Source organism: Carassius auratus, chromosome 11, assembly GCF_003368295.1.
Source record: "Carassius auratus strain Wakin chromosome 11, ASM336829v1, whole genome shotgun sequence".
Lineage (NCBI taxonomy): Eukaryota > Metazoa > Chordata > Actinopteri > Cypriniformes > Cyprinidae > Carassius > Carassius auratus.
In genome coordinates, this window is record NC_039253.1 from 4,518,903 (window position 1) to 4,544,581 (window position 25,679).

At 36.1% G+C, this 25,679-nt stretch overlaps 1 protein-coding gene across 1 annotated transcript in view; it reads right to left on the reverse strand.

Moving 5' to 3' along the window:
• Nucleotides 1-25,679, reverse strand: part of pcdh17 (protocadherin 17) — a 64,126-nt gene that overhangs the window by 22,047 nt on the left and 16,400 nt on the right. Inside the window, exons 3-4 of the mRNA XM_026275021.1 lie at nt 16,123-16,181; nt 15,789-15,961 (exon numbers count right to left, since the gene is read on the reverse strand). Coding sequence (XP_026130806.1) covers nt 15,789-15,961; nt 16,123-16,181 — 232 coding nt within the window. The remainder of the gene's footprint in view (nt 1-15,788; nt 15,962-16,122; nt 16,182-25,679) is intronic.

Consider the following 25,679-nt stretch of genomic DNA (forward strand, 5'->3'; position numbering starts at 1 on the left):
GGCAATCTTAAATCAGACTTCGTTCTGATGCATTGGCACTATGTGTAACTAAGCTGTTTTGGGAATATACATTGGGAATGGTGTAAAATCCTATTAGCCTCATAGCTGAGCCGAAATGGAAATTTCTGTTATCATTTACTCACCCTTATGTTGTTTCAAACATGACTTTCATTCTTCCATAAGACACAATAAAATTTAAATTTAACAAAATAAATAAATACAAACTTAAAAGATTCAAAGTACCATAATTAATATGACGGTCACTGTGATTTTGCCAAGTAAGATATGTTCCTGGATCAACATCTTCTGATGATCCTGAATCAACATTATTGTCCAGAAATATAGATTTAACCTAATCCCAATCCCTACCCCTAAACCTAACCCTGCCCATAATGTATTCCCAAAATATGTGGGAAATTATATCTGATTAACAAGAATGTAGAAGAACCTTACTCTGGTTGCAAGCCTAAAACAGAATATGGTGAAATCACACTCGCCTCAATATAACCAATTATAAGTAAATTTTCCAAGTTTATAGCCCTGTATGAAGAACAGATGGAAATATAAGATGTTATTAAATAAATAAATCTTGACATCAGACCAATCTCTCGTGGCATGTTCATGTTGCCTGCTTCATGAACAAATTATTCTTTTGAGTTGGATCTTTTAACACTATAAATCCAAATAATTTGGCAAAACTCAAAATTTGAGGTAGTCAGTTCAGAAATTCACAGTCACATTTTCAGTTGGAAGAACTGATAGATTAAAATGTTATACTCATCCATGTTAATTACTTCTCACGATTGAGATTACTTAAAATGTGTCCGTTCTGTGAACTCAAAAGAAAAGTTCTAAACACTCAAAAGTCCATTTGTTTGAACTAATTAGTTTAAGTTTGCCCTACTAACATCAATTATTTACTAACATCAAGAGTTTACAGTGAATTAATTAGTTGATCTGATTCACAAAATGATGATCTGAATGATTTATTAATGAACCAGTTCTCGAGTTCAACTCATTGACTCAGTAAATCTTTTCTCACACAAAGCTATCGAATGGCTTCACAACATACTTTAATAATGCTTTAATAGTGCTTTTGTACTGAAAGGCTCAATTCCCACTCACTGTAACTGCAAAAAGTGGCCAAGTTGTTCCCAAGAAGAAAGTAAACCATGCAGGTTTTGAAAGATATGAGATTGAGTAAATGATGTAATTTTTACGTACAGTTGAGTTATGTCTCCAGCTACTTAATATCTGGTGCTCGGCTTTACTCCTAACAGACCTTAAAGTGGTTGCCTTGAGGAAAGAGTTAAAATTAGTTCAAAGTCATTAGCATAAACATTTTTCAGTTGTTAATGATTCATAAAACATTCCCTGGGTCGCCAGTAAGACATCGCAATCTGAAATGGAGCCATCCCTGAGGAAAGTGGACATGACCATGAATTATTTCTAACCTGCTTCCAATCTGACACAGACATGGGATGTATATTAGAGCCCAAATGGGCCCAGAACCTAGGCTCTAGCCTGGCCCTTGTCCAAAAGCTTATGAGAATCTTAAGCCTGAGTTTCAGCCCAAGTTCGCTTTTTCCCCTTCTCTCAAAACAGCTTATTGTTTTAGCTATTAAAATAGTTCAGTTCTTTATGAAATGGCAAAATTATTGCATTTTGTTTCATTATTTTAATAAGTTAATTTAGATATTTTTTATTTGTTTTATTTTTTAAGTAATGACTAAGAGGCCAGTGGCAGACAGTGAGTTTCAATGTAGCCTTCTCAAATCATCACGACTAGTCTAAACTAGTCACACAAGAAATCACAAGAAACAAATTGAATCTATAGTTATAAAACAGCTCCACAATGATAGTTTAAACACTTAACCTTTATAAATGTGTGCTGACGCATATCACATTGTTTGTGCAGAGAGTGGAAGCTGAAGCGTGCTTTAAAGGACATGGAGGCGCCAGTGCGATCACTTGCATTGGAAACATTTCAAAATAATGCTTGCAGATGTCAAAGAGAACAAGGTCCTTGCGAATTATTTTGAGCATGCAAGCTGTTTATCTCAGAAGAGGCCAGTGTGGATAAAAGGGAAATAATTGATAATTCATTATCACAGAGAGACTGATAGAAAGGAGAAAGAGAGAGAGAGAGAGAGAGAGAGAGGGGACAGAAAAATCGAGATTTTGATTTTGATAGACCTGACAAGGAAGGGTGGCTGTGTAGATGATTGGGCACTTGAACCAAGGTCACCAATTTGTGCTCTCGCAAAAGCCCTGCTTAAGAATAAAACCTCAGGAAACAAACAATAAGGGTTGATTATTATTTGATAGATCCAATCATTTTCCCTCCATCAGAAATGGAGTTTGCACAAGCGTTGAAAGTATGCTTTAAGCTCTGCCTGTGAAAATAGACTGCGCTGTGCAAGCAACAGCTAGTTGTGTTGCTATTTAGTACCATTCAGAAAGCAATTTCAATTTAATCAAGTTGTTTGTATGAAATGCAAGGCAGTTCAACAACCTTTATAATCCTACAGTCAATTTTTTTTTTTTCCTTTTTTTTTTGAAGTCCATTAGATCCTGTCATATCTCATCACAGGTCTTAATAATTCACTAATTAAGCCAAGCGTAATTATACACCCAACAATGCCTTAAAGTAAAAGGTTAGAACTAAAATGTGAGCCAGATTGCCTGGGGACTAAACTCAGCGCATTAATTAATCCAACATATGTGTGCTTATCAAAGTTATTAATCAGTTTAAGTGACATCAACCATGAGAAGGAAAGAAAGAAGGGAGGGGAGGGAAAGGGAAGAAAGTGAAGAAAACGATCTACAGCTATTCTAAATGTCAAAAATAGTTCAGGCTATTAGGCAAAACTGCTTTGATATAACATTCACAACCCATTTTACCTTTTTTTTTTTTTTTTTCAAGTGACAGACAGAAATGGATACTGCACATTGAGACTTGATTTTATCTGTTAAGAATCGACTGGATTGTGACCAGGAATAACATGTATTGAAAATATGTGCACAATAACACAATAAAATGTGTATTGACGGGATCACTCCCCTGAAAATTAAACTTTTGTCAGGCACTCAACCACAAATTGTTCCAAACCTGTATGACTTTCTTCTTCTTTCTTCTTAAAAACACCTTTTCAAAACACCTTATTGTGTGTTCCACAGAAGAAAAAAAATCATGCTTGGAACCATATGAGAGAGAGTGAACCATCTAAATTTGAAAGTGCTGTTCTTGCCACTTGTTGTGGTTGGAGACACCATTATAAATCCAACCTATATGTCTAATCTTCCTTGTAATTTTCTTTTCAGCAGGAAACTACATTTGCTTTAACCTACACATAAAGAGGCAGCATGAAACACAATGAAGATAAACCAGTCAGTGGCCCAGAACACATATTTGCATTTGAAGTGATATAAACAGAAAACTATACTCTACTTGACTATTTGGTAAAAAAAAAAAAAAAAAAAAGTCCACAAAAATGGCTGTGACATACATCATCTGACACGGTTTGGGCATTTCCATTTGTCTGTAACTGTGTAACTGCCAAAAAGTACCACGGGTCATGTATGGCAGGAAACAAAGAGGCGAGAGGTTTTTGCATTAATACTGCAGCCTGCATCTGGAGCTGTCAGGTTTGTTTTATGAACTCATATGTGAAAATCTCTCAAGCACTGTTAAAGTATATTAATCTACTGCTGATGTTCTTGGGATATTGGATGTAATGGTTTACAGCCACTGTGCCCAGTTTTAAATGCTGTCTCTATCTGATTGCTTTCATAAAGCATTTTTCTATTCTTAGACAGTAAAAAGAGGTTCTCAACTAAGAAAATAAAATAAACTGCATTGTTTTCCAGGCTGAACCCTGAAAAATAAAACCAAACACTTTTTTTGCCAAAATACATTTTTTCCAACCTTTATGTCAAAGCGTTTGAACAAATGATAAGGTCAGATGCAAAAGATCATAAAGAACAAGCGTGTGAGTCGCACTTGAGCTGCTCCGCGCTGTGCCTGGCCTCCAATTACCACCGCCAAAGTTTTTCTCTGAAACAAGTCCTTGTCCACTTCGCTTGTGAGGTATAAATTAGCTCTTTATGGATTAATACCTCCTAATTTCTTCTTTCCAGCATGGGCTAGTGGGAGAAACACCCCGAATAGCATTTAGCACACGTCAAATAATGAGTTTTCATTTAAGAGGAGAGGGAGATGATGAGCGAGCCGCCAATGAGAGCAAAGGAAAATGAGTCTACGGCTCTGGCGGGTCCCTTCTTAATCATGTTCACACTGTACTGTGTGAAGAATAAGCCATTACTTATACAAACAGAGCATAATTAGTCACTACAGCGACAGGGGCGGCGGGCTAATGTCACAGATTTATGGTTTGCTCCCTCAGAAGGCAGAGGACTCAGTGTCGTTATGATTCTCAAATATCATAACCACGATACTCGGGGCTAACGAGGTTCCTGCTTAATTACATGAAAAAGAGGTATGTGGGTATATGCGCACACACCGGCAGAAGGACTGAGAAGTAGAGCAAAAATAGAAAAATCACAAGATTTGTTTTACAATATTCAATATTTTTGTTGAAAGCATGTAACAAGCATTTACATATATATTTATACTAAAATATTTGAATATTGAGAGAGAGAGAGAGAGAGAGAGAGAGAGAGAGAGAGAGGGAGAATATTTCCTGGAACATTTCTATGCTGACACAAATTAAACTTTGAATGGAGAGTTTAGAGAGTTATAAATAATAATAATAATTAGCATGTGTGTTTTTTTGTTTAGTATCATATTTCATAGGCTTTTACAGGTCATATAGCACCTCATTTTTATTCAGAGGCACAAACTGAGCCAAGATATGCAGTCCTTGGCTGTTGCTTATATTTGATAAGATGAATTTCTATTAGCTTGTAATATACATTACATTAATGAGATCTTATAACAATATAGCTGACTACTTACATAAAATGGTACAAATAAACAATCCCCAAATGCCCTGATGTATCATACTTCATAAATTTTAACATGATTTTTCAAAATAAAATAAAATAAAATAAAAAGACAAACAGTGAGTTTATTTAAAAAAAAAAGTTGATACACTGACAATTTAGGCTTAATACATTCGGATATGAACTATGCTATATTGGGCTATATATGGTTAGAAAATATTGCAGCTCTCACAGTCATCAATCATTACAGGACAAGCAGACAGAGGACATTTTTTTCTTAACCTCAGGGATGACTTAAGGTCTGGTATCACACAAATACACTCATACAATGGAACAAAATGAAACTTTGTGTACTTAGAATGAAAGCTAATCCCTTAAATCTTCCATAAAAAAAGGAAACAAAATCCTAAGCTCCTGATATTGCCTTTAAAACGATTTGCAGCCTTTCCGTGGGATTGCACTTGCTTAGTGGACTAAATTGCTTTAAGTGTGCGTGTCTGAGCCCGAGAGTGTGAACGAGTGAGGTGAGGACACAAAACAACAAACAACAGCGATACATGAATGATAAGACTCACACTACTCCAGATTGCTCAGGCTTCTAATTTCCCTCTCCAAATGTTTCTTCTGACATTCGCATGCATCAATTGGGTCGTGCTTATTCAGTTAGAGAACAAAGGCTGTTGCAGGAGAGGCACTATTAATGAGGGCGAAAAACAGCGATTTCGGTGTGATGAAATAATTATTTGAAACATCAACAAAAGCCTGCCATCTGACAGGCAAAGTTGCACACTTCCCATGCAAAAGGGCAAGTTTCACAGAAATAAAGCATTTTCCATGAAATCACTATAAGAGCAGTTCACCTCCTTATTTGATTCGACTGAGGCCAAAAATTTGAGACATATATTTTTTGATCGGTAGAGTTGAGATGCAAACCATTAAACGTCAATTAATCACATTTACCAGACAGATGTCTGAAATATGAACCAGCAATCTCCCATATGGTAAGTGTTTAGGTCCTGTGTGTACAAACACGGTAATTAGAGTTCTCGGCCGAGGCTAGCAACAGCAGCTGTTGTCCTTAACATAAATACAACATTAATGCGATTTTTACAAACAAACAGGGATGTCGCCTGTATATTTTGTAGCCCGGGGAACTGCTAAACAACTAAAACAACAAAACAAAACAAAAATCATAAAAAAATGTTTTCATTGCATGAAAAAAAATTAAAACAACATCAAATTATAACATCAAATATATTTTGCAGCTTTTTTTTCATTTGCTGAAGTACTAAATCATCTTTGAAACCTCACAAAACCTTAAAAACTAAACAAAACAAAACAAACAAACAACTTGTATTTTAAACTTCAACTAAAATGAAAATATAATAATATAAAAATAAAATATAATTCAAAATATGAATAAAACTATAAATGCAATGATTTAAAAAAAAAAAATAATAATAATTAGTAACACTTTAGTACTGAATGCTCTTATAAAATAAAGCTTCCTAAACAGGGGTTTTCGCAGCGATGCCACAGAAGAACTATTTTTGGTTCCCCAAAAAGCCTTTCAGTGAATAGTGTAAGAAAACAAAACAAAACAAAACCCTCCCATGGCAAACTTACTGTTAATTTTCTGACACTACATTATCTGTTGAGTTTATGGAAATGTCCTTAATCTCTTAAACATAAAGTGCAATTCATAACATAAAATATAAGAATGAAAAACCAACTCGGAAAGTGTTCAATTCTGTTTCCAATAAACAGTCAATATGTTAATAACAGGCATGCTAATGAGAAACTAGTTAACAGTGAGAATTATCCCTAATATCCCCATACCTAAAAATCCAGGCAGACATGCATCTCCATTAGAAACTGGAAGCCTGGGAGGTAGTATTCGGTATGCTAAATGCTTAGATAGATATCTTAATAGCATGAATATTACTTCAATGGTCCCTGAAAACAGCCTTCAGTGCTCCCAGAAGCTCTGTGAAGTGAATGGACGTGGTGTCTTATTGCGTTTGAGAGAGCAACAAATCTCCAGCTTTATTCTGCTATTGAACAATGCTGTCCGAGACCGTCTACCATTGCTTAAGTTGCGAGAGCCATTGCTTAGCCCCTGGTAATTGCATTGCTGGTGATTTGTAATCGTTATGAGGGAAAAGCCGCTCTTCCTCACGGGACTCGGCAGGTCATGCTCACGAAGTCTCAGGCTATATATCTGCTACGGCCAAGCCTGTGCTCGCACAACTCCGTCTGCCATCTCTCTCACCCTCATGTTTCTAGGAACATGACTCAGGAAAATAGACGATCAGTTTTGATATATGTTCTGATCAAAATCTCATTTGCACAATGTTCATTTAGAAGTGAAAAAAAAAAATAAAAATACAGAAAAGAATGTGATTAACTATTCTGGGGTTTTGACTGATGAATCACTGCACCACTGCCGAGAGTTATAAAAAAAAAATGAACAAAATAAATCTGAAGAGATTAGCTGACCCTTCAATTTGTCTACATTGTTAGTTGCATTTTTCTCCTGACTGCGAATCAATTGCATTATTGCGACATGTCTGTTATTGTCGGAATTGATAGAGAACAAATTCAAGAGCTTATGTGGCTAAATCTGATGCGCGGTGACAGCTCTACCTCGAATTAAAAAAAGAGATACGAAACTTGTCAGACATGAAAAATACACTGCCGTCTAAAACTGAAAGATTTATGTGATATTAATGCATATTTGAGTCACTTTAAAGGCAGACAATGACAGTGATTACTCTTGCTGACAGTCAGCTTACGAAAGCATTGATGACAGAGCCGAGTCTACTCCTATGAACCTCAAAAAAGCCCCGCTTCCAGAGTTTCTGCAATATAAACTTCAGTAAGATACATTTTGGAAATTAAGAGTTACGCGAGAGTGAAATCCATACAGAACTGCTTTACAGAAATGAAAGGATCAATGCAAGTTTACTTTGATTTAACCAACTGAAATACGGATCAAATTGTAAGTTTTATGGTTTATTATCTGAAATCAATATATTAGTTCCCTCTTTTTGTAAGGGCATTCATGGTCAGTGTTGTTATTATTAACTAAAATGTTTACATTTGTTTCGGTTAATTTAAATAAAGCTGAAGCTGGTGATAAATATCACAAGAAAACCTTAATTAGAAATGTCAAAATAAATAAATAAATAAATAAAATAAAATAAATAATATAAAAAATAAAAACATAAAAATAAAAATAAAAACCTATATAATTGGTCTTAAAAACCTGATAATTGTTTAAACGTTTCATAATTATTTTGTTAACAAAAATATATGTTTTGTGAATTTTGTTAATTAAAACTAATAAGTCAAGGTTAGCAAGTGTTATATTAATAGCATTTATAAAAAAATAAAAAATAAAAAACCCTGCACCTTACAAGCCTATGTTTTATCTAAGCAGATATTTGAGTCACCCAAAATGTGTGTGTGTCTCTCTGAGTGTGTGTGTGTATACTGCGGCTCTACCATCTTAGAAAACAGGCTGGTGTCTTACATGGAAGTCATTTACACACATCTTTCTTTATCTGTATTACACAGAGCCGCTTTTCTATGTAGAAAAGAGAGAAGAAAACAGATGAGAAACTTAAGGAAAAGAGATGAATGAAGCATTGTGGAAAAAATTGACAAGAAAGCCAGGAATGCTTATATATTTTATTGAGAGTGAGTATGAATGGCCTTGTAGAAGTATTGAGCCATTTCAAAACACCACACCGTCATCTTAACACGGCTGCATTATTTGAGCATAAACTACAAATGATAGGAAATTACCTTTTTGAAGGGGAAAAATAAGCAAAAAAAAAAAAAAAAAAACTAGAATAGACATTCAGATCTGTCAATATGGATTCCACTAATGCTTGAGCGCCAAGAAGAGAAGGTTACCAAGGCAACAAGTGGGAAAAGGGCATCAGTTAGAATGCCATTAATTAACAGATTTGGCTCCTTTGAAGTGGATGTGTTCAAGGATCACAAAGTGGGATATGCACACAAAAATACATCAGCCCTTTTAGGTATTTTTTCAGAGTGCTTTACATTTCATGATTTATTTCCTACCTGAAAAAAATAAAAATAAATAAAAAAATAAATAAAAAAAATCATCTCAACACCAGACAATCTTGCCAGTTATTAAAAGCGGTGCGTGTATGCGTATCTTTTAGTGCTTTCCGTTTGATGCCATGTACAAAACAGGTGTGAGAAAAGTAATGCACAGTTCTTAGAGACAACAAAGCAAACGTCCTTGATCTTAATGTGCATGCATCTTCAGAGCATGCTATTCTGAAGGAAAATGTAATAACTTTCTTCGCTTTCAAAAACACAATTTCTGCTAATGCAACCACAACCTGCGTGGGTGGGGGAAATTAATGTAAATTAATAATATCATAGCTTTACAAGTCTGAACCAAATCCCAATATGCCCACTGGATATTTTGAATATCTGAAATGAACTCTTTCACACCCCTGGTAAAATGTGTGTATATGTAAATATATATATATATATATATATATATATATATATATATATATATATATATATATATATATATATATATATATATATATATATATATATATATATATATATATATATATATATATATATATGAATTAAACTATTCCAAGTTGCACGCATAATGAATGCTGTTTCTCATGTTGTCTTTAAACACTTTTGAGTGTTCCAGCACCTGTTTAGTTTACGAAGGTCCTACTGAATGAATCATTTATTGATGAAGGAATCATGTTGCTAGAGGAGAAGTTTAACAAGGCTTGTAGAATCAGGATCATAATCGATATGTCTGATCAGACCTTTCGTCTTAGTGTGGTGTTCTGACGCATTTTGGAGTCTTGCTATAGCGTCTGTTGTTTCCCAGAGCTTTGCCTCCACCCGACTATTCAATTCACAGCATTGCAGCGGCCACAGAGAATCAATCAGCCGTCGCTCTCAGGTAGTCCTAAAACTAGAACGCGTGTGTGACCAAGCATCACAGTGCTTTGTTCCAATAGATAAAGTGGGTAATAGAGATCTTGATTACGCTGCCAAAAAAAAAAAAAAAAAAAAAAGTTGCGGGAAATGGGTGACTGGGTTCATGCCTGGAGAAAGATATCCGTTAGCTTTCTCACTCATCTCCATGGCAGTTGGTTGGCTGGCTAACGTCTTTATTTGAGTAAATGTCATATAACTAATCACTCTGGAGCTGCACGAAAATGACATCATGATGATGCTGATTGGCTGATGGCACTGCTTCAAATACTTCATTAGTGATTGAAAAGTGAATAAAGAACATAAACCCATATCACACTTTTACAGATTTTTTGCAACTGCTTACATGCATACTCTTTTTAATATATATATTTTTTTTTTTCGAAACTGCATTCAAAATATCACAAACACATCTCAAAAGCAAACATTTGCAAACACCTTTGCCATAATATTAATTCCTGTTAAATTTATCTGTGTAACATAGAGAATTGTGTATTGTGTTTTGAGCCAAAGGTTGAGAATTAGTGTATGGTTTTGCATATTTGATGTTTGGTTCTGGTGTTTGAGTGTCAGGTTTCAGAAATTGTGTGACAATTCAGTGTGTAGAGTCCTTTTAAAATAAGTGAATTTTGAAATATAGAGAAATATTGCTCTATTTTCCTAAATGGTATAGTTACAGTTTATTGGACGATGATTAAGAACTAAAACTGAATTTAAAAGTAACAATTATTAAAAATAATATTAAATAGCATATCAGTGATACTAAAGTAGCACTGAACTGGACCAAGCAAACTGGATAAACCTGGGATGACAATGGTTCAGTTATTATAATAATTCCTTTTTCTATTTAAATTTCTTCCATTTTGCTCCCTCACATGAATAATCTGAAGCGTTACAGTGGAAAAGAGGTGAGACAATTTGATTATCGCGCTCCAATCAAATACAATTAAGGGAGGTCATCTAGAACACTTACACAGCAATCTAATGGGACCTTTTCAAGCACGCACATGCACACATTATCGCAGGTACGCATCTCGGCACTTGCGTATAATTGGCCGGTGTTTGTAACTTGCATACGTGCGTATCGGACCGTGTGATGGCCGCTGATGAACACATTTCAGGTTTAGCCCTTGCTGCAGGCAAAACATTACATCAATTAATCAATAATTAATAATAATAATAATAAAATACTTTTATGCGTAATTAATACACAGCTCCCAATTTAGAGAGCCTAATTAATCAGTTTCACACTAGCACAAGCATTGGCGTCAAAAAGAATGGAGGGAGAGGGTGATTTCGGTGTCTGTAAAGGTTTCTTACATTTTGGCCATAACAACATTTTAAATTGCTGCCCTCATTTCAGAACAACATTCCCACTGGGAAAGTGCCCATGATGCCTTAAAACAATGTCTAGGTAGACAGCTTGCAAGGTTTTGGAACAGAGCTCTTGTTTGTTCTAAGAACAACTTGGTTCTGATCCAATTAAGAGCAGAGAGAACAAAAGAGTGAGAGGAACATGGCAGATAAAACTAACTCTCCACAGGGATATAAACATGACACTAGATCCATGAGAGACTGCGGTTCTATTCACAATGCGTATGTCTTTTCAGTTATGATTGCTATAAATGTGTTTGCGCCAGAGGGTGAGCATAATTAAAGTAGATAGTGAGAGAGAAAGAGAGGAAGATGAGTATTGTCTTCTACTACCCTCTGTTGTTTATGTCTGTGTGAATAGGGTCTGGTCTCTCTCTAACCAACTAAACTATGACTTAATAAACAGTCCAAGGAAACACACACACAAACACACACACACACGCATCTTTGTTTTTGTGAAAAGTGGGGACATCCAATAGGCGTAATGGTTTTTATACTGTACAAACTGTATATTCTATGGCCCTACACCAACCCTACACCTAACCCTAACCCTTAAAGGAAACTTTGTGCATTTTTACTTTCTCAAAAAAACTCATTCTGTATGATTTATTAGCGTTTTGAAAAATGGGGACATGGGTTATGTCCTCATAAGTCACCCTCTCCTGGTAATACCTGTGTCATACCCATGTCATTATACAAAGTTGTGTCCTGATATGTCACAAAAACAAGAGCACACACACACACACATATATAGACAGTGGGCAGAAGAAGATTTGTGAGCCAGATTGTTTGTTACTTGTCTATTCCTCACAATGTCAGATGCAATTACAATCCACAAAAACTGCCAAATCTTGTGAAAGACAAACAAGCTCAGGTGTCTCATTAAATGGAGAGGAAGCTACCTGGTCACTTTATTATTATTATTTTTTCACCCATAGTATCGAAGTTTTCAAACGAATGATTTTAATAATGCATACTTTAATAGATTTAGAGTTATTTACACTAAACGATGTCTAGTGTTATAGAAGTCAATGTTAAGGAATTAAAGATTAGGGAGAATGATACAGAAGGGAAAAGCAGGCAGAAAAAAGATAAGTTCCTATTCCTTAAATAATGCATCAAACCCAAGCGGCTCCTCACACACACACACACACACACTGACCATAACTTGCTGCCATAAACAGCTATAACACTCCACTGTTAAAGACATCGCTATATCAAGCAGCATATGCTGTGAAACACAACGTTGACTCCACTGCAATGTTGTTATAGCCATCCAGCAACAGTAAAATATCCATTTCAAAGGCTTTTAACGCAGATTTAGAAGCTGGCTGTAGTGGAGATGGTCTAATGTTGGAGGTGATAATGCTTACAAGAGGACACAGGGGATCTTTAGGCTAGCCTGGGCTTTCTCTAGACTGTCATGTGTCATCTCTGTGTGAGAGAGAGCTTCAAGCATCCCTGTCTGAGAAAAGATACGCCCAGCCCTCTGGAGTGATATTGGCAAAACAGACCGCCGTTCCCAGTTTACTTGTCTTGCAGAATTAATATTGATTTCTATACTCAATAGAAGAAAACATAGTGAGGAAAGCAAGTAAAGTGAGCTTGCCAACCAAAAGTGAATAGTTTGAGATAATAAATTTACATACTATAGATCTATCCAGAAGGCAGCATATTTTATTTAATGCAAAGAATAAAAGATTTGACAAGTTACAGTTTGTTTACTACGCAGTACTCTCTGCTCAGTGTCCATGTTTTATTGAGAATAGCTTTTGTCTTTCCATGCAGAAAAACTATGACTTTGCTATCATAAAATGGTTCAATAAACAAAAATATTGAGTGACTTTCTAGTAAATTTGAATTTTCTTCTCTCCGAAAAAAAAAAAAAAAAAAAAAAAAACAGTTTTGTTCCTGAATGAATGAATCAACATTTTTAATGAAACAGTTTGGTTGAGTAAATGATTCAGTTATTCACTTATAAAGACAGTCAGCAGGTTTAGTTCCTGTATTAATCAGTGCTTTGAGCGAAACTATTCAATATGAGTAATGGATTTACTATACAGTCAGCCATTCCAAACCTAAATGAATCAATGTGCAGGAATGAATCGATTAAGTTTGGGTAAATGATTCACTGGATAGTCAGCCATTTTGTTCCTGAATGAATTACAGTTTTTGAGTAAATCTATTTGGTTGAGTAAATGATTCAATTATTTAACAATTAAAACAGCTGTTTAGTGTATGAATGAATCAGTGTTTTTAAATAAAACAGTTTAACTCACTCAGACAGTTGCTCGTCGCCACCTATTGGCACCTACTGGCATAACATGCAGAAAAAAAAAAAAAAAAAAACTTTAACAATTACAAAAAAGGATAACGCAGTTGCAAATCGCAGTCAGGTTTTCATTGTTCATGGCTAAGGTTATTATAAAGCTTGTTGGACATGCAACTATTGCAACTGTAGCTCTTGTCTTTGTGAGTGTAAGTGAGTCACCGTAAAACTAGCTAATTTCAGCCATTCTCCAACCATTCCCATGCACCATTAAATGACTACATTCTCAAAATATGAAACATATGGGCCTCTTTAATTGGCCAATTTCTCTTGCAAGTGCATTCAGACTATTCGTGAATCCAAATGAAAGCACTCACACATACACACACAAGCCAAATCAAGGCAGACAGGCTTGGTGTACTCGACCGCTGCCTCGGCTCAGATAGCGGTAGATTCCCCTCTGTTCTATTGATTAATTGTGCCATTATATTTGATGTATTGCTTTCTGTGGCCCATTTATTCTCTTTCTTTCATGTTTTCTTTTTTTTTTTTTTTTTTTTCTTGGATTGCCATTTGAGGGATACGGCAACCAGTGTAATAGTCTTCAAGATGACCCAACAGACCTGGGTTTAGTTGAATTAAACCATCTTTATATGCTTCCTTCCTGAACGAGTTCAGTGGAAAGGGAGCAAGGGACTGCTTGCTTATCAGAAGTTATTGTTCTACCCATGTCACGACTAATTTGTCCTACCAAGAGAGACCTAGAATAATTATTCATATTTAATCAGGTGGAGAATGTGACATGGCCTGCTGGATAAGTCATTTTCCATGTTCCATTATCAAAATTTTAAGGAAGCGCCTCCCAGCGCCTAGCCAGCACTCACTAAATGGAACGGCTAGAGTGGTTTGGCTTATAAAATCATAATGGGCCTGCCTGCTTTAATAAACTGAGAACGTGGCTAGAATACAAGAGAGAGAGAGAGTGAGCAAGAGGGAGAGGGAGGAAATGAAAGATGGAGGAAAGAGGACAAGTACAATAAGAAGTCTAAATGATGAAAGATAGTTTGAAAAGCAAAAGAGCGGGAGAAAGAGATGAGCTGTTTCGAAAATGAGAGTAAGACAGCAAGAAAATTCAACTGTGGTGAGATCAGCACATAAATAACTGATTGAAGACTCAGTGAAAGCACTGAAATCTTCATTTGAAGAAAAAAAAAGAAATATATTAAAAAACTGCAAAGAGAGAGAAGGTGTAAGGTTCAAAAGGTCAAAGCGTTATATACAATATTTGGCACATTTGTTGTTATACTTGGAATGTTATACTGTATGTTAAAAATATTTTGAATTTTTTTTTTTTTAATCTAATATTGGATAATAATAATTTAATTGTATTATTAGTTTTGTAAATATAATGTTTTATAATATTATAATGTACACACATATGCATTATAATAAGACATTATATCTAAAATATTATAATTAATAAAAATGTATGTGTGTGTGTGTGTGTTTGTGTATATATATATATATATATATATATATATATATATATATATATATATATATATATATATATATATATATATATATATATATATATATATATATATATAGTGCTGTCAAAAGATTAATCACTATAAATCACATCCAAAATAAAAGTTTTTGTTTACATAATATATGTTTGTGTGTGCACTGTGTAGATTTTTATGCATATGTAAATACACTCAGATGCATTTAAATATTTATGATAAATTGTATGTTTATATATTAAATCTATTTCTATATGATATAAATTCTATGAATATAAATATATACATATATATATATATATATATATATGTGTGTGTGAATATATATATATATATATATATATATATATATAATAAAACACAGTTTGTTAAAAGTATGTACTATGTTCTGTATGATATGTCAGGGAGGCCTCCAACTAGTATAAAACCATGGGACACCAAGATGTACTGCATTGTGGAATGCGTTACAAGGAGACGGCTGAAAACCAGAGTAAAACAAACAAACACGCAAAGAACAAAAGGAATGTCCAACAACGATGAGTGAATAACAAAAAGAAAGCCTGCGAGAAAAGCACAGAAAAAGAGAGAGCAACTCCGTCTTTGGTTTATAATGAAGTTGCTGATGTTGAAGGACTCACCCTGCTCAAGAGGTTGAGGCTTCAGGCCAGTGGCCTTCATCTTGAGTGCTTCCTTAGCAGACATGTCACAGCAGGAGCCTTTATTAGTGTCCTGATCACTATCCGCTTGGTCGCTGTCCCCGTGGCCACTGTCTCTTAGACTGGCTCGCTCGGGATCTTTAAATGTGGAGCTGCTACAGGACAAAAAAACAAGATGAAAACAATCAAACGGATTAACCCAGGCAAGGATGCTTAGGTTTTTAGTTCTTATCTGAAGAACATTTGTGTGCATGGGGAGTTTGAGACAAAAAAAAAAAAAAAAAAAAAGCTGAGAAAACTGTTAAATAGGCCTTACCTTTGAACAAACTGCTGCCTGTTACCCATGTAATTGGGCTCAGCAGGAAAATTGTCTGTCTGTGAAGGAAAAAGGAAAAGAGTTTACATCTTGCATGACACTGAAATGTGTCCTGGTGTGCAACAGAATCTCCTGGTGAAAGGGACTGATTAATTATTCATAAAAAATGGGGTGGGAGAAATGGGGGGTGGGGGGTGCTTTAATCCTTAGATTTGTGCATTTTAATTAGTCAGGGAAACATGCTAATTAAACATCCTAAACACTCAATTGCACATTTGTGAACTTAATGACCTGTTAGATACAAATAAGAGTGGAGAAGCACGGCAGAAAATGGAATGGAAATAAGGGAGTGTGTTGGTGTAAGAAAATGAGAGGATGAGTTGTTAAAAGCTTTGCACACTCACCCACACATGCACAACCTTCTTTATCCATCAGGGAACTTCCCATTCACAACTCTTGTTCGTAATAGAAGCTAATTGTATTTACTTTAGACTGACACTGACTCTAAAATAAATACACACCATTACAGCAATGAAATCTGAACTTTATATTCACTATTCACTGCCTGCACCACAGTATAGTCTTAATGCTCATTAATGTCTCACATAGAGCTTATTTTATAGCAGTATATATTATTTGTTGTTGTTCTTTCAGATTTATATTATTTATATTGCTTACATAAAAGATAGAAATTAATAAATGTATTATATATCCTCTCTGTTTATATGTCTGCTTTGATTCGGTGTGTGTATGAACACTTTGCCTAGTATGGAGAGAGAAAAAAAAAGGATTTAAGTATTAATTATTTTTATTTTTAAATCATATTAAATCAGAATTTGTTTTTAAATATTCACATATACTTATGTTGAAATTTTTGCCTACTCTTACTCGGGAAGCTTATTTACTTCAGCTCGGAAGACTTATGCATATCTAATCATTATATGAAAAAAAGAATAAGTCTACTAATCATGTCTACTAAATAACATCTACTAATCAGTTCTGCAAAAAAATAAAATAAATAAAATAAAAAATAAAAACAGAGCTGAGTAGTAAGAAACGCTTTATTGAGCAGCCTAAACTTCCCCGGTTTGTCATTCTTTGCAGATTGATTTTGCTCAGTGTTTCTCTCTCTTAAATGGCTGATGATGACCGAAAAACTGATAAACCCTCTCCGATCCCACTCCTATGGGTTTCAATTACTCAACTCGATGTTACATCAATGTTGCCACCATGTGTTTGCGCACCATCTCAGAGTCAATACGGAGTGGAACAGAAGAGAATCTGGACTCAGCTGTGGTCCAGACAATATTGACACGGCTAAATGCGAGACTGAGGGAGACTAATGCATTGGCTCATTTCTCTTCTCTCTCCCGTCCACATCCACTCTCTCGCTTTCTCACTCTACACCACCATAAAACCTCTCAGACATCTTGATGGTACAGTAATGCAGTGCAGAAATGTTCTTTATTACTAACATACGCTTTTATGCCTGACATTACCACATGTACTCGGCGTATCAAAGTGTTATCGCACCTGTTGTTTCAAAGACATCTGAAAGATGCAACCAGGAAAATCGGGGTCTTTTAGATGAAAAGAGAACTGCTTTATAATCAAAGTACGAGAGCAATGTTTATCTTTTCAATTTTCTTTTTTGCTTCTGAAACCTTGCACCATAAAACAATATATGGAGATTTGCTAGAAAGAGATATCATATTTTTCTGCAACGCACCGGTGGACTTCAGAAGGAGATATTTGAATGGTACGGATGAAATGATGAAACGAGACGGTAAAGCCACAGCAGGAGGGGATTGTGGGATTGTGTGAAAGGTCACGTAGGCCTCCCCTTACCCTCGTGACCTTTACAAAGCTTTGTTGAGATTCTGTAGCATGGTACGGAGCACGTCTTTCAACCCCAGCAGCAGATAAAAAGCACAGATGCAGAAGCCGAATCAAAGGCTAAATCAGCGATTGGAACGCTTCATAGCTAAAGTTGTAATTGCAATGACTCTTTTGAAAAACCAAGGCGAACTCTGGTTCTGTTACTTTAGTTTCTGAGGAAAAAAGTGTAGAACGGTTTCTTTAACGCAAGGGTCAGGGGACAAATCAACCTTTTTCGCAGTGTTGATGCATGTAGCTGCAGCATTTCAAGGTAAAAAGAGCAAATGTAGTATTAAACGGTACATTCAACTAGCTCTACATCCAATTTCCCATAACGCGAAAATCAGACATAAAAAAAAAAAAATTAGTTAAAAAAGGCACCGTTTATTAATAACATAATCAGAGGGGTGCCAGAATTGAAGAAGATTGTTCGTTTTAATAGTAGCGTCTGTGTGCCCTTGGCAGCGACAGGAATCACAGGAATACGACCTCTACGCGTCGACATTTTAAAAGGTTGATAAGAGCACTTTCCGGGGAAGTGTTTTACAACATCCTGCCTGTATGCAAACTGCCCCTGGAGAAAACATCTGATCGAGAGAGTGAGAAGGATAGTGCCGGTCTAAATCGAGATTTATGAGGCTTTTCTGAGACTACGCAAGCTGTGTCCGCTGTAACGTTGGGTCATGCACGAGTCCATGCGGCCTGCTTATTTATCTTTTCTTCTTCTACCACGTGTCTTTAGCGAAAACTACATCAGAAGCATCCAACCTGCAGATATCCACAATCAGGAAAAACACAACACAGTCTCGCAGGCTGGCATCCAAAGCTGACTTCTCGTTCCAACGGTGTTGCTGTGAGACGCTATAAATAAAGGCTTTGTATCAACAACTAAAAGCTAATAAAAAGTACATTACAGCAGTATGGAGCACATATTCTCTTGCAAATTAGCACACAGTCATTTTTTACAAGTCTGGGTCCTTGTTTTAATGAGATGTGGATGGCATCAGGTAGCCATCAGCTGACTTTAATAAATAATGCCGCACTGTGTTTTTGCTGTTTTCATATCCAGTCCAGCTGTTACATGCTACAGGCTAGCAGACAGCTAATGACCTACACTACTTATCGCTGTTACTAAACTTGTGCTTGTTTTAATTGAGTGTTTAAATCCTAATTGAGGGCACTGGACCATCATTTGTGCTACTGCATCAATCGAGTATTAACAACATGCTTAGCTTCCATCTGCATGTTTTCATCTGGTGCCATTAGCAAAAACGCTTAGTACTTCAGACTTTCCATGACTGATTTCTAGATTTAGTGATTTGGCTGATTTCTAAGTTTTTAATCTCTAAACTTCAACATAGACTTTTCAAAAATGCCAGTGGCTTCTTAATTGACAGAGACAAAGGCTAACTGCTAACTCTTATTTCTACATTTATACCTTTCAAAGAAAACATCACAGCTTGTGCATTAATTCTGAAAAAAAAAAAAAAAAAAAAAAAAAAACGTTTAAAAAGTGTCACAGTGGCACTTTTGTGCAGGTAAAACAAAGAATAATACTGCTCAAGTTTTCATTCCCTTCTTTAATTGCATTTTTCTTTTAATTTCCTTCCAGTTTTCATGCCGTCACCACAAAATATGTGATTAGAAATAATAAAGAAAGATTAACACCCCTGACATAACTCCCTAAAATTAAATAGTAATAAACATTCATCATCATTCTTAAAATAACAATCTTTAAACACACACACACACACACAGAAAATGTATATAATTATAATACAAATATAAACAAATATGAATATATAATTAAATATAATGTATTCTGTCGTGCATTGCATCATTATATTAAATAATAATAATAATAATAATAATAATAAATTAACTTAAATTATAAATACTAATACCAAAAAGTTTTATAAGATGTAGCTAACTTCTGAACATAAACATTAAATTCCCCTAACAACAGCTAAGCAAACATCACAAGCCACTTCATTAAAAAGTATCCTTAAGCTCCCAGTCCAAAGAGAAGCAACAAAACGAGAGGGAATCTGTATGTGTAAGGGAGCGTGTGGGTGAAAAACAGACTCTCTCAAGAGATAGGCAGAAAATGGCTCATCTATTTCAGTGAATCCTCAGTACCCTCTCTGGAGTGTTTTCACGGTGACCAGCCAGATGCTTCCTTTCAATAGAGACAAATGAACAAAAGACAGGAGAACCTGTGTGTGTGCATTAGCGTGTTTACTGGGCAAACACAGAGAGAAAAACAGAGGCACATTCAGTGAAAGGTGCATAGGTGGAGGGAAGATGCCATGAGGGAAAGGAAGGGATGCTTATGCAGCATAGATTTGCCTTTCTAACGTCATTGGAGCTCTCCGGCTTGTGAAATGCATCTGGGTATTCGGGCGTGCCAGATATGTGCCCTCTGCTGTCTGACAACACAAACACGACTCAGGAAAGAGTGTGTATTACAGAGAAAACTTGTCCAGTTTCACCTTGCAAGTCTGCCAAGTGTACAAATATACAGGTTTTTTTTTTTTGACAAACTGTTTACTCTTTGGGATGGTAGCTATATATCATTCACACAAACACTCAGTAGTGTGCAATTACTATTTGATGTACAAGTTAAAAGGTTACATTAAACCAATGCAATGTAAAACAAAGGCTGTTTGCACTTTGAAACCTTTTTTTTATAGAGGTATTGTTTTTGTGCAACATATATATATATATATATATATATATATATATATTTATTGATTATATTTATATATAATGACTTTACTTTCAAAATATTATTATTTTTTTATTCATATTTGGTTGTGTTGTATTTACCAGCACAACTTTGATTCTGGGAAAAACGGCTATGAGAAACGCATTAAACTTTGGTAAATGTGACTAAAAGCATGCAAAGATGCAAATGAACCTCAAATATGGTCACTTCCATAATTTAGATTTATTCATACAAACCGAGTCCACATTAACTGTACCTCAGAAGAAAACTTTCTCAGCAACTAACCAAACTTAACTCTGACTGCAAACAGACTCGGGTCCAACAGCTCCCTAATTGAGTGTAAAACAGCCATCTGACATGACGGGCTATTGAGAACCAAAGGTTTCAAGGGCAAACAGGGCTTTTTTTGCCTCTGTTTGTTTGGCTGTTTGAACACCAGGCCCCTGGGTCGAATAGCATTTGTGAAATGTACACAATAAAGCTTCATAAACAAAGAGCGATCAATGTTTACAACTACATAACAAACAAGACCAGGACAAGTTACCCCTGTGCGTGCCGAGCCGAATCAAATGAATAACAGAATAATCGGACTCTCAAGCGATGCATTCACTATATGGGGAGAGACAAAGAATGGCCTACTCGATGGCACGAGCATTGATTAGGTCATTTCTCTAGTGCATTAGCAAGTGATCAAATTCAATTAGCCGGTCACGTGTTTTCCTGTGGTTACTGAGTCTATCAATCGTCTAGCCCTAACAAACCAAATGCCATCGCCGCTCATTTCCTGCTCCCAGCCCCAGACCCCCAGTTAAAAGTTTTGAAAAATTAATTGCTTCCTTTGAAATTAATGCCACATGACTCTAGATATTTGTGGTCAGAGATATATTCATCGAGATTAATTACAGGGAGCCCAACAGACACCACAGGTCATCCGTTTTTATCTAAGCCTGGATTTGACAGGAACCTTTTAAATATAATAGCCACAACACACTGCTTTCTGTTGTTTAAGGTTTTAAGCAGCGCTCATGTGCATGGACACACTAGATAAATCGCCATTAATGCCGAAGTCTAATCTGTGTATGTCCCAAATGTCCATGCAAGATGCTCCTTCTGAGTGACATCATTGTCCTAAAGTGATCCCAGACAGGAACACAAGAGCCAATATATATATATATATATATATATATATATATATATATATATATATATATATATATGAGAGTGTTTCAACTGTTTCTTATCCTTACACTCAAAAGCCAGCAGGGTCCAGATGAAACGGACGTTTACACAGAAGACATCTTCTGTGTTACACAGAAAGTGAAACTGACATGAATGCTGACATGAACAGACATGGAATGACATGAGGGTGAGAAAATACTGACATATTTGTCATTCCTGTAGCTTTTAAAATCGTTTTAATGGCTACCTGCATTTCAGTCGGACCTATTGTATGAATGTTATATCTCTGAATTCATATTAATAAGCAAAGCCACAACATTTATATTGTGTCTCCCCTTAGACACGTTTGTGATTAAAGGCTCTCCAATTTTATTTAGTATTTTTTTTTTATGTTAAATGCTATTTTAATGCCTGAATCAAAATAATAAGTGCTAATATCTAAACACAGATCTGCATTACATTTTTTACATGTCTGTTCTTTTGTGTCTTGAATACATGAAATCCTTTCTTAAAGAAATTACTGTGATTTCCAATTCCAGTGCTCTCTGCAACTACAGATCAAGCGATCTGAGCCACAAAAGAAGCCCTTATGCATATTTAAGCCTTAGTGTATCTCAGTGGCAATAACCACATCTAGTCACTATTTCTTTTCACAAATCCCGATTTTAAAAATGAAGAGAGGGAGATTACAGTAATACCGGGTGGGATTATAAGCGCTTCAGGGCAGTCCTGCTTCTATCTCCCTACTCTTTGTGTCCGGCCGGCACGGATGCAGTCTGTGGCAAATGTCATACAGACCAGATAAGACCCAATTTTCTCTTTGGAAATAGCAGAACATAATCCCATAACTAAGTATGTTAACAGAAAAGACAGAAAGATGGCGGCTGTCCTTTTCTGGTTTTAGTACAGTGAGAGAAAAAAAAACCTCTCTCAGGTTTGTTGAATGCAAAAAGCAAAAGGTTTTCTGACATGCAACCCATCCTTACAGCTCAGGTCGTAGTTCTTAAAACAAGTGGAGTAGAAAATAGCTGAAAAAGCTGGGAAAATGTGTGAAAAAAAAATTAACAAATATTCTTGTTCAAACCGAATTTGTTCGAAGATGTGCACCGCTTATTCCTGTATTATTCCCTTTCAAGTAGTGAGCCCTGCGGTTCGGCCAAAATGTGCCCTGCGATTTCACCGGCAGCTTAACAACCTCACTTCCCACGTTGCACTGCATGTTTTACTTGTGCAGAAATCTCCAACATAATTTGATTTCGTTCGCATGAAGTGTGTGGGACTAATTAGAATCTCAAAAAGGTGTTACATGGAAGAGAACCCCATATGAGATGGTTAGCATCAAACAGCGTGACAGTTACTCCTTATCTGAACCCTGTAGTTTGGAAAGAGGCTAAGTGGTTTCTAAAAAAGCAAACATGATACTGAAAGAGATAATGTAAGTATATTCGAAATAGAACCATCCGCAAATGGACTGCACACTAATTAAGAGCGGCTCTGGGTGTATGATGCCAACTCTTGAATGTGTTTCTTGAGTGGAAGGCTGTTAAAAGTTTCCGCTGGCGGCTTTGAGGTACTGCTTTGGAAATGTCAAGCACACTTCTGCTTTAGTGAAAGTGCAGACAAACAAACACGTGCAATCTGCTCACTCTTATTGGATGAGGTCACCCGTCGGGTTCACGGCTGGAGCAGTGCTGTCAGGGGTCGGTCAGAGTGTTGGGTGTTTCAAATCGTCACGGCTCCATGCTGAGGATACAGAGCTACGGCACATGTTTCTCTGTTTCCAAATGCAGCGGCGTGTAATTGATTTGTTAATCATCCGAGGTCGCTCCTGAAAGCCCAGAGCCTCGCACAAAAGACTCCTGCATTCCTCCTGATTCTCCACCACTGGTGGTCCAGACCTCCCCGAGGACTCCTCGCAGAAGAGCGCAAAGCTTTTAAAGCACTTTAAAAACAAACAAACGCCAAAGATCTGGTCCACTGCGGCCTCTTACATTCATAAACATCGACACACTTTTAAAACCAACAAAACGCTGTGCTTAGCAGACTTTCCATGACTATTCAAATGATCAATTATTTTTACTTGTTTTAAAGATTATATAAATGTTATAAATGTTATTTATTTATAGGGAATCATGCAATAAAGGCTTTTTTTTTTACTCAGAATAACATTTTGTATAAATGAGGATGTTACTGCTAACACTATTTTAAAATGAGGAAGACATTTTGAAGCATGCATCAAATAATGAATTAAGATAGCTGCTCTTAACATTTCCACATAAAACATTTCCATAATATTCATTAATATTTATGTTTTTAATAATCCAAATAACCTTAAAATAAATTCCTTGGAAGTATGACAAATATATTATAAGGAAATCGAACTCTTAATTGTTTGAGGTAAACGCTTCAGGAAAGAGATGGACTAAATGTGACATTTAAAAGAAAGACAACAACGAAAATGACAACCCTAGTACAGAAATTGCAAAGAAATGAAACTTATATCAAGAAGGCAATAACGATAAATATAGCATAGAAGAATTTGAACATTAAGAAGCACTAGGTGGAGACAACAGGAAAATCAATACACTCAAATCTTCCCAAGCTTCTTAGCAGCTAGCTATATCAACCTGCTTCATCCCAACGTATCTCCTCATTTAAGACAATGAGGCATGACAAGAAAACAAGATTGAGAGACAAACTGTAACCTAAGCCCTACAAGCGCTCAACTTGTACATCAAACTTTTACAGCCCATGTTGGTGAGAAGTGCACAAAGCAATTCTCCACGTTGCTGGAGCCTCCATTATTCGTTTTTCCACTTTAGGTAACAGAGGCCTTTTGAAAATTTCAAGCCAAACCACAAAACACATCCAACTAGACATCGGCCCTCGATATCGGTCCTATCTGCTCGCTGTTAAGAGGCTAAAGCTGGGAACTTAAATGGAGCTGTGGTCGGGATTCTCCGGCCTCGATGCAGGAAATTTAATTATCGCTGGATAAGTATCTGAGAGGTTGCGTGTGGGAGCGCGCTGGAAGTTGGATCCGGAGTTGAGCTGAGGTAACGACACTTGGTCGTCTTTCAAACGCAAAACAGATAACTGGCATGCCAAGCAAAACCCATTTAAGCATGATAACCCCTCGGCCAATAGCCTTACAGCTTTCACCAATAGGGTTAACTCTGCTAAAGAAGGTGTTAAAACCTGTGTGCAGCAGGTCAAAGACCTCTTAATCTTTCCTTAGAAAACACCCCATGCAGTTTGCAGACGGTGAGTCCAGCCCAGTCTTGGACCACCTGTTAGTGATTTGGGAGCTGAGGCTATCATCAGCTTTGCCTAAGCCGCCCCCGGGTGTCGTGCGAGTCATGCTGCGTTTGGCCTCTGCGCAATGGGGTGTGTGAGAAACCGTCAAAATTAGCAGTTCTCAAATAGTTTTGCTTCAGAATCCAGATTTTACACTGAAGTTGCAAGTTGCAACATAATATCCGGTTATATTAAAACATTATAATATACACTATTTTAGTATAGCAAAAGATGTGATTTGTACTAGACTTCTGTCAACAAAGGTCACTAAACATATTTATTCTGCTCTCCTAAAATTGCAGGATTATGAAAAATATATCAGATCCGTTTAGAACCAGTGATCTTAAGCGTGTGTGTGTGTATTAAGAAACCTTATGCACTTATCGGGAAGTCTGATGTGGATGAATGAATGAACCTGATCTCTGCAGAACAAATGATGGATTATTTATGTGCAACCCTCTCAGGGGTCTGAATG